Source organism: Terrapene carolina, unplaced genomic scaffold (genome assembly GCF_002925995.2).
Source record: "Terrapene carolina triunguis isolate 2854851 unplaced genomic scaffold, T_m_triunguis-2.0 Scaffold96, whole genome shotgun sequence".
Classification (NCBI taxonomy): Eukaryota; Metazoa; Chordata; order Testudines; family Emydidae; genus Terrapene; species Terrapene triunguis.
The window spans coordinates 53514509-53525271 of record NW_020664447.1 but is presented as its reverse complement, the minus strand read 5'-3'; the positions used below and the strand labels follow the sequence as shown (position 1 = coordinate 53525271).

Sequence of the window (10763 nt, the reverse complement as noted above, 5' to 3'; positions counted from 1 at the left end):
ACACTGAATTCAGGAGTGTGATTGCAAAATAGGTAGACATATCTGAGCTACCTTTTGATATAGCTAGCTCAAAGCTAGCTCAAGTAACAATAGCAGTGAAACTGTGGCAACACAAGAGGCTGCACGTGCTAACCTCATCCCCCCCGCAGGACTCTAGTACAGATGTGAGCAGCTGCCAGGGCTTCACTGCTATTGCTACTTGAGCTCACTTTGATCTAGCTACATCAAAGGTATCTCAGATATGTCTACATACGTTTGTCACACCTCCCGATTGTAGTGTAGACATACCCTGAAAAAATGACTGACGGCATCCTAATGTAACCATATCCTTTCCCTACCTCTAGATAAATTCTGTTAGCACCATTCTAGAGACCAGCATTTGTAAGATCACTCAGGCCCCATTTAAGAAAATGGGGCTTAAGTGCTTTGCCAAAAAGGAATGGCCTTAAACACATGTTTCTGAGCATGAGTTGAAGTGTTCTGCTGAGTTGGGACATCTCACACTTGCTACCTGGAAGAACTGCTGCTACTGCTCTTTCGCAACTTCCAACAAAACGATAAAGTATAACTGCAGAATGTAGAGGCTGTACTAAGGATTCTGAGTGAATCAATATAGCATTATTTAAATATCTTCTGCTATTCTGAAAAGCTATTTAAAAACATTAACACTAATGTTTTCATGTTTAGAATCATGTACAGAGAAATGAAAGATTCTGATAAAGAGAAAGAGAGTGGAAAAATGGTAAGACTAATTTTGGTACTTTTGCTAATCCCTACATTGTGTGGTTGTTTAAATTATAACAAAACAAATCATTGCAGTTTGCGAAATGCAACATTTTTTTAAAAAGCACTAACATAGTTCTTGAATATTTAGAAGATATGAGTGAAAATTTTTGTAAATGCATGTTCCTAAAGAAATTGTGTATAATGCATGTGAAATCTTTAGGACTTTACAATCAGGAAAGACCAACATTTGGTGGTTCCTGTTGTAGGGTTGCTGGTCAATAGAGCATGTGGAACAGTACCTTGGCACTGATGAATTACCAAAGAATGACTTGATAACCTACCTGCAGAAGAATGCAGACTCAGCTTTCCTGCGCCACTGGAAATTAACCGGCACTAATAAAAGTATTAGGAAAAACAGAAATTGTTCTCAGCTCATAGCTGCATACAAGGTATATGTCCGCATCCAAACATTTTTTTTTGGTTGGGAATGGCTGTGTGCTTCGTTTTGCAGCTTTGAAGGTTCTTGAGGAGGAGGGGTGTGAGGTGTGACTACAAAATTGCTGTATGGTTCATGTGCCAATATCAAGTTTAGTCTTTGCTGGCTCCATTTCTTTTATATGCCTCTTTGTCAAGAGCATTAATATTAAAAAGCGCTCAGATCGTAGTCTGGACCATAGTACTGTTTGTACTTTTAAAAGTTTTAATTCTCTAAAAGCCTAAACACAGTAACCCATTCTTGTTTGTAAAGTGATTAATTTACTTTGATACACTGTTGTAAAAATACTAGTCTCTATATTTTCATTCTAATAACCCTTTTTACAGGATTTTTGTGAGCATGGATCCAAGTCTGGATTGAGCCAGGGAGCCATTTCCACTCTTCAGAACTCTGACATTCTTAGTTTGGCAAGAGAACAACCTCAGGCCAAAGCTGGTAGTGGGCAGAATTCCTGTGGTGTGGAAGATGTTTTACAGTTACTCCGTATTCTGTATATAGTTGCAAGTGACCCTTACTCAACACGAACTTCTCAAGAAGGTTTGTAAGTAGCCTAACATGGTTTATTCAGCACTTTACCAAAAACAAAATAAACAAGTTCTTTTCATATTTTCAGAAGGAGATGAGCAGCTTCAGTTTAATTTTCCACCAGATGAATTCACAAGCAAAAAAATCACTACAAAAATTCTGCAACAGATTGAGGTAAACATAATCTAAATGCTATAATTTTAAGACTGTTTATATTCTTGATTGCTTTGGTTGTATGAAATTTAATAGCTGATTTGGTCATTTAGACTTCTGGATTCTTTTGCCCTTATTTGTCACATAGGTAAATTTATTTCCCTATTTTTAAAATCATTACCCTTTTTTTTTTTTTTAAGCAATACAGTCTAACCAATCCAGATATAAAATATGATGGAAAAAGAGGAATCTAGTCATATTAAAGATTGCACAAATATTGTGCCCTCCAGCCCATGAAAAATAAATCAGCTGAGCCTACTAAAATGGAGATCTCCTAGCTGGCACAGTCAATTTATCAAAAAAGCCCAAGGAATACTTGTGGCACCTTAGAGACTAACACATTTATTTGGGCATAAGCTTTCGTGGGCTAAAACCCACTCCATCAGATGCATGCAGTGGAAAATACAGTAGGAAGATATAGATGCTGATATATATAGATATAGATATATATACACATACAGAGAACATGAAAAAATGGGAGTTGCCATACCAACTCTAACAAGACTAATCAATTAAGGTGGGCTATTGTCAGCAGGAGAAAAAAAAACTTTTGTAGTGATAATAAGGATGCCCCATTTCAAACAGTTGACAAGAAGGTGTGAGTAGCAGCAGGGGAAAAATTAGCATGGGGAAATAGTTTTTAGTTTGTGTAATGACCCATCCGCTCCCGGTCTTTATTTAGGCCTAATTTAATGGTGTCCAGTTTGCAAATTAATTCCAGTTCTGCAGTTTCTCATTGGAGTCTGTTTTTGAAGTTTTTGTTGTTGAAGAATTGTGACTTTTAGGTCTGTAATTGAGTATCCAGGGAGGTTGAAGTGTTCTCCGACTGGTTTTCTAATGTTATAATTCTTGACGTCTGATTTGTGTCCATTTATTTTTTTGCGTAGAGACTGTCCGGTTTGGCCAATGTACATGGCAGAGGGGCATTGCTGGCACATAATGGCATATATCACATTGGTAGATGTGCAGGTGAACGAGCCCCTAATGGTGTGGCTGATGTGATTACACAACAAACTAAAAACTATTTCCCTATGCTAATTTTTCCCCTACTGTTACTCACACCTTCTTGTCAACTGTTTGAAATGGGCCATCTTGATTATCACTACAAAAGTTTTTTTTTCTCCTGCTGATAATAGCCCACCTTAATTGATTAGTCTTGTTAGAGTTGGTATGGCAACCCCCATTTATACTTGCTCTTTGTCTTTTATCTGAGATCCATCACAAATTCCATCATCCTTTGACAGCAACATATCTAAAGGCAGCCTTCAGTTGTCCATAGAGCTGCCTGTGGAAGGGCCTATGAGGCATTCTCAACATCTTCTTGAGGTTAATTCAAGATCTGCATAATGACTCAGGGGCACAGGTGCAATGGGGGACGAATAGGTTTGACAAGTTTTACACTAGATCTGGATTGAAGCAGGGATGTGCCCTATTCTGCAGTGCAATGGATTGGCTCCTTGAACAAAGCTTCGCCAATACTGGTATAACTGTCGGTTCAACTCCTTTTACTGACCTGGATTATGCAGATGCTGTTGTTTTCTTTGGCCCGGATGCAGACGACCAGCTTCCAGCATATGGAAGCTGCCCTTGGTCTAAAGGTTTTTGGGCAAAAACAAAAATTCAGTGTCATCACAAAAGTGATACAACACAACTGTGCTGCTGGACAAACTGTGAAAGTAGTGGATGATTTCATCTGTGTAGACAGTAAATTGTTGTTAAATGGGCACAGCAAGCCAGACATTCTAAGGAGAATTGGTTTAGCAGCCTCTGTCATGAAGGACCTGCATAGGGTCTGGAGCCAGAAGAAGGTGAAATTATATACCAAAGTACGGGTTTATCAAATCTGTGTGCATCTAATCTTCTTATACAGATCTGAAACATGGACATTGCTTAAACAAGGCATTAGGAGACTGGAAACATTTCATATATAGTAAAAGCTGTTTTATCCAGCATGTTGGGGGAATGGGGGGTGCCGGTAAATGAAAAATGCCAGTTAACTAAGAGGGAGGGAGTTTGGGTGTGGGTGCGGGAGGGGATGCAGGGCATGGGCTCTGGGAGAGAGTTTGGGTGTGGGAGGAGGTGCGGGGTGCCTGATCTGGGGCCACTCACCTCGGGCGGCTTCCCGCAAGCAGCTACCTGTCCCGGCTGCTCCTAAGCGGAGGTGCAGCAGGCGGCTCTGCGTGCTGCCTCCTCAACTCCCATTAGCCAAGAATAGCAGCCAATGGGAGCTGCGGGGGCAGCGCCTGCGGGCGGAGGCAGCACACAGGGCCGCCTGCTGCGCCTCCATCTAGGAACAGTGGGGACAGGTAGCCGCTTGCGGGAAGCCACCCGAGGTGAGCGGCCCCAGATCCGGCACCCTGCACCCCGTCCTGTGCCCCAAGTCCCCTCACACACCCAAACTCTCTGTCAGAGCTCGCGCTCCACACCCCCTCCCATACTCCAACCCCTGTGGCCCTGTGCCAACTGGACTGTAAACTGGACTTTCAATGAAGATCAGAAATGCCGGTTTATAGAGCATTCCAGTTGGTGAAGTGCCGGATAAAACAGCTTTTACTTCACATTGCTAGTGGCGACTGCTGGGCATAAGGTGGTTTGATTATATCCGTAATAGGGATGTATTATTGAAAACTGGCCTTAAAAGGATTGAAGACCTCATTGGTTACTACCAGTTAGCATTTTCTGGTCATATAGCCTGCCTCAGAGATGAAGTCTCTATATATCACGCCCTGCAGATTGGACTTGAGGTCAGGAGATGAGATTGCCTGGCCATGCACTGGCAACAGCCAGGTGGTTGTCCATGATTAACCTACCTCCATTAGATTAGTAATCACCCTCTAGAGCTTTTAGACACCTTGGTATAAAGCCATACAGTATGACCACTGACATCGTTCACTACAGACCCTTGCTATCTAAGAGTGATGATGGAGGTGGTGTTGTCGAGGCCAATGATATGGAACAATGAAGTGAAGTAACTAGGTTGTGGCTCCACTAGATCCAATCAGTGGAGTAATTTAGGCCTAACTTGGAGTTTGACAAGGAGCTGACTGTAGATACCAAGCCCCCTGCAGAATTTTGTTCAGATTTATGCATTATTAACTTAACTCCTGTTCCAGGACCACATTCTTCCTTTGCTTATATTTGTGTAACATTTTGATGGAGTGCCATTGCATAGGTATAACTCCTTTGAAGACAATAGCATTGCATTGGTGTAACTGAGGGAAGAATCTGGCCTTCAGTATCTGTATTACTGATGATATTGAGAGCTAGAAAGAACTTGATATTTAGATCAGACTGAGCTTGCAAGACTAGCACTTAGAAAATCCATCTTTTTATATGTAAACTGATCAAATTTGATATGAAGTTGTTGATGCACAATAAAAATGAAACTTGAAGATATGCTATTTTTAAAGTGGAACCACATTTTATATCTAATAATTCTGACATTCCTGATTCTTAAAAATTCTTCAGTTCCTTCACTCATTTTTTGTGTGTGTCCTTTAAGGTCAATCAAAATTTCTTCAATCCCCCTCCTCCCCCCCCCCCCCCCCCAGATATCTAGATAATGGCCTCAGGTTCTATAAATGAGTTGCCTGAAGTCTTCAGATTTTTCTTTCAAGTTTTTCGTGGTCCTGTGTAGGACATCCAGGTGCTTACATTATCTTTGCTCTGCTTAATCATTCCTGCAGTATTATTGAGCAGATCAGGAGAAACTGTATTCTCAGGGGGAAAGAACGTTGGTCCTTGGTACTTCTCTCCCATCCCTTGTCCCAGTGGTTCATTATGTTTCTCAGTGGCTGGCTTGCCCTCAGGCACCTTACATCCCACTCAGAGTCCTTGAAACTTCATCAGCCTTTTCATTCACTGATTTTAAAAAATGATTTTTACCCCAGTAGGCGTAAAAAGTCAGTTCAGAGTAAACCTTGTTCTCTGTGCATCTGTCGATCATGTTGTTTGGCAACCTGAACCGGTATTTTAAACAGATATTTCTATGTTAAATTACAGGAACCATTGGCACTGGCAAGTGGCGCTTTGCCAGATTGGTGTGAACAGTTAACTAGCAAGTGTCCATTCTTAATACCATTTGAAACTAGACAGCTGTATTTCACTTGCACAGCATTTGGAGCATCAAGGTAAGAGACGTGATCATATCAGAATGAATGTATTCTGAGATGTCTTGATTTGTTTATTTAGGTTTTACAGTTCACTGTAAAACTTTTCTTTGACTTCCCTTAGCATGAAAAATCGTAGGAGTGTTTTTCTTTACCTATTTAAGGAGTTTTTAAAATAAACTTAATTTCTAAGAAAAGGGGAAAATCTGTGAATGTTTTTAATAAGATTTTTTGATAACTTACAGCTATTTATTTATGCACTGTGCCAAGGGGTTCTGGGGTGGATGGCCTTTCTGTGGTTTGATGTTCCATAGGAAACGTCATGTTTGATCCTCAGCATGTCAGTTTAATTTGCATGTGTGCTGTAGCTGGCAGGTAATGCTATAACAGCTAATGATTTTGTTGGGTCTCAAATCAAATAGTTTATTACATGTTTTAATTTCAGCACAGACCACATTGGTAAACATAGTTGTAAGAGAGTATAGACCAGGGGCGGGCAAACTTTTTGGCCTGAGGGCCACATAGAGTTTCCAAGATTGTATGGATGGCCAGTTAGGGGAGGCTGTGCCTCCCCAAACAGCCAGGCATGGCCCGGCTCCTGCCCCCTACCCCCCCCCCCCCCCCCCTCCCCCCCCCCGGTGCCCCCCCCCCCCCCCAGGACGCCTGCCCCATCCAACCCACCCCTGACTGCCCCCCGCCATCCCATCCAACCCCATTTCTCATTCCTGACTGCCCTCCTGGGACCCCTGCCCCATCCAACCACCCCTTCTCCCTGACTGCCCCCAGAACCCCTGCTGCCCCATCCAACCCTCCCCCCTTCCTGTCAGTCCCCACTGCCCCCCCAGGACCCCTGTCCTCATTCAACCTCCCTGTTCACTGCCCTCTGACCGCCCTGACCCCTATCCACACCCCTGCCCCCTGACCACCACCCCAAACTCTCCTGCCCTCTATCAACCCCCCCCACCCCCTTACCGCGCTGTCTGGAACACCGGTGGCTGGCGGCGCTACAGCCATGCCGCTCAGAGCACCAAGACAGGCAGCCGCACCACCCAACTGGAGCCAGCCACCTCCCTGCGCAGCACAGAGCACCGGGTCAGGCCACGGCTCTGCAGCAGCGCTGACCGGCAAGAGCTCGCAGCCCTGCCGCCCAGAGCATTGCGCCGGCGGCATGGTAAGCTGAGGCTGAGGGGGAGGGGGAACAGCAGGGGAGGGGCCAGGAGCTCAGAGGCCGGGCAGGAGGGTCCTGTGGGCGGATGTGGCCCACGGGCCATAGTTTACCCACCTCTGGTATAGACAATTAAGACACATTTGTGAGTTTAGTTTTATGTAATGAAAAGGAGAAGGAAGCATCATTGAACCATGGTAGCAGAGACTCATGTTTAATACTCTAGAACTTTAATACTCCTAAAACTTGGTTACATATGTGACACCTACAAACTACGTGATGGTGCAGCATGATATAAAGGTTTTATTGACATTAGTTTGGGATGATCTGCATAACTGTGCCAAAGTTGCATCAATAAAAATTGATACCCATATACCATGCCAGCATATTACCCTCTTCTTCCCCTAGCATTTCCTGTACTGAGCACAAGAAAGAGGAAAACGAGACTTTGGTCCCTTATATCAGTTTCTGTTTATATATAAACAAAATATTTTTGTTCTGTAACATGCTGACATTAATCCTTCAGAGAAGTAGTGTGGAACAATGAGACTTGACATTTTCTCTGCCTAATGAAAAAAGTTCCTTTTTTTTCTAGCTCCGCGTTGCCATGAAATCTGAGTTTAAAATCTTGGTATTTTTATAGAATGGTATATAGCAGTGATACTCAAACTGAGGCTTGCGAGCCGCAAGTGGCTTTTTAATGGCTCTCCTGCAGCTCTGTGCAGCACATGATATTAAAATACTGTGATTTACTTGTTAACCAGTCAGGATGTTTTTACTATATTATTAACCAATTGTAGTTGATAAAATAATATTTGGTCAGTCATTTTGCTGTGAGAATAATGCCTATATTTATCTATAAAATATAAAAACAGTAAATGAAACAATGAATTCACACTACTGTGGCTCTTTTGGGTAATGCTGATCACTAATTTGGCTCATGAATCACTGAGGTCTGTATCACTGCTATATAGAAAAGCTGAATCATGAACATCCTAGGCCTTGGGCCGGTATAATTTGAAGGGAGAAGGAGGAAACAGTTCTCTCTTCAGCTGATAAATGTGATGGCTGTTTGAAGTTGCTCAGGGATTTGGAATATTGAAATAACTCCTTGTTAGATGGATAAGTAGGTTTGTGATAAATTGCACTGGTTTGAGAAACTTAAACTGCACAAGCATGTGAAACATATCACATGGCTGTTATCTCCACATTTATGTGCATGTGTTTATAATGCATATAATACAAGATAAATGTTTTACTGTGTTCTTTACATATAAAAGGCATCCTCCAGAGCATATTCCTGCAATTTATTTTTAATACTTTGTATATCTTTCAACTTACAGAGGCTCTCAAAGCACTTAAAAAATTAAACCTCTTAGTAGCCCTGTGGGATATATAGTTTTATATAAAAATATATTAAGTGACTTGCCTACAGTTGAAAAGCAGCCAAGTGTGTACATTAGGGAGTAGTTTGTTGATGATGATGATGACAGAGAGTATGAGAGAATTAAAAACAATGCCTTTGGATAGGTGGGGGTGGTAATAATTGCAGGTGTTCTTGTTTAATTGGCAAGGGCTTAAAAAGCTTAACAGGGAGACAGACCCTCCCTGTGAAATTCTAACAGTTTAAGGAAATTATGGCTAAAATTACTTGATTTCTTTCTATCCTTTACACTGTTATGTTTTTACTTTTTCTTCTCTTAACTACATGTGTGAATGACAGTGTTTCAACCTTACTTGTGCATTTTCTGGCTTGTCTATTTGTTACAGAATTGGGTATGTAACATAAAATACTCATCTTTATGACCACTATAATGTATTCCTATTTCACAGACATAATGTGAGTTTTAATTTAATAAGTGTCTCCTTTGAGAACTTCAGATATAAAGCACTACTGTAAGTGCAAAGCATTATTTCCTTTTATTCACTCCCATTGCAGTTAGTAGGAGTTATGCACTCAGGTCAGGTATTCTATATCAGTGTTGTGTTTTGCTATATTGTTCATTTAACACCAGAAGTTGAGAATGATGCATTATATTAATGCAAAATGAATTATTACTTATTTGAATTTATAAAACAACAAGAGGTGTGTATCTAAACATTCTAGGTGCCTCTGAAAATGTTTAGAAATGCAACAAATCAATACAGCACATAGCGTTTAGGGCTTAACAGCATGTCTTGCACATCCACTTATCTCAAGGTTCCCATGAAAGAAATATGTTAGTAACTTACAATTTTAAGAAATATCTATATTTTTTTCTGTTACCAGAGCAATCGTATGGCTACAGAACAGACGTGAGGCCACTGTTGAACGGACAAGGACCACAAGTACAGTGCGACGGGATGATCCAGGAGAATTCAGAGTTGGACGCCTCAAACACGAGAGAGTGAAAGTTCCACGAGGTGAATCCCTGATGGAATGGGCTGAAAATATCATGCAGATTCATGCAGACCGAAAGTCTGTTCTAGAGGTAAAACATGTCTCCCTAGCAGAGTAGTTTTAAAACACTTTTATGGAAGGCGGCTGAGTGATATAGTTAGCTGACAAACATTGAGTCTTTTCTTTTTCTAATATTTCTTTTCATTCTTAACTTTGATTGTGTATTTCAGGTGGAGTTTTTAGGAGAAGAAGGAACAGGCCTGGGGCCTACATTGGAGTTCTATGCACTGGTGGCAGCAGAATTCCAGAGGACAGAACTGGGAACTTGGCTTTGTGATGACGATTTTCCAGATGATGAATCACGTCAGGTATGGATCATTTTTACTTGTGGTTGTTCAGAGAAAAACAAATATTATATGGTAATAAAAGTAGCTCACTGGTACTCTCACCAGCTGTTGAAAGTCTTGAATCCATGTGTTATAGGCAAGCCTGGTAGTACCACTTATTATCAAGGTTGCCTGACACTTCACATGATGACAGTACTGTTTTGGGGTTTTTTTGTTGCTAATAACTATGCCAAACTTTAACCATATAGGCTGAAATTTTCTATGCCAGTGATCTACCTTGGATTGAATTTTTTTGGAAGATTTCAGCTAAAATGGCTCCGCTGTTTCAGAGAACAAGATTAAGGGAAAATACATTTGTTTTGTCCACGTTAAGAAATTCTCAGCGTTGTTGATGAGAAGCTCTAGCCCCTCCATTCTGGCATTTTCTAACTATTGAGTGCTTGACTTTCATACTTTATCTTTTAATGTAGGGTTGTGTGTGTGTGTGTGTGTGTGTGTGTGTAGTTGATGATCTGAGCTGAGCGAACATAGGATTCAGGTTGCTCTTCTACTTTTACTACATATATTTGGATTACTGCATATTAACAAATACCACAACAACAATATTGGGTGTTATATCTACATTTGAACTGAAATGAAAACTACAATTGTATTGGACTTGGAAGTGTTTTACATTTGAATAGACCACTTCTACAAGTTTGTTAAACTGAAGGATGTTTATTAAATGTTTTTCTTCTGAGAAGGTAAATAATAGACTAATATAAACACAGTGTCTATATTTAAACTCATCTTGCACAAAGCT

At 41.1% G+C, this 10763-nt stretch overlaps 1 protein-coding gene across 5 annotated transcripts in view; it reads left to right on the top strand.

The window, feature by feature from the left end:
* The window catches only part of HECTD1 (HECT domain E3 ubiquitin protein ligase 1), a 93662-nt gene that overhangs the window by 75858 nt on the left and 7041 nt on the right, over positions 1–10763 (top strand). For 4 of the 5 annotated variants that reach the window (XM_029911538.1, XM_029911535.1, XM_029911536.1 and 1 more), the window contains exons 29-35: positions 688–742; positions 993–1175; positions 1549–1759; positions 1836–1921; positions 5963–6090; positions 9504–9705; positions 9845–9982. In XM_029911538.1, coding sequence (XP_029767398.1) covers positions 688–742; positions 993–1175; positions 1549–1759; positions 1836–1921; positions 5963–6090; positions 9504–9705; positions 9845–9982 — 1003 coding nt within the window. The remainder of the gene's footprint in view (positions 1–687; positions 743–992; positions 1176–1548; positions 1760–1835; positions 1922–5962; positions 6091–9503; positions 9706–9844; positions 9983–10763) is intronic. The other variant, XM_029911537.1, reaches the window with a different exon arrangement.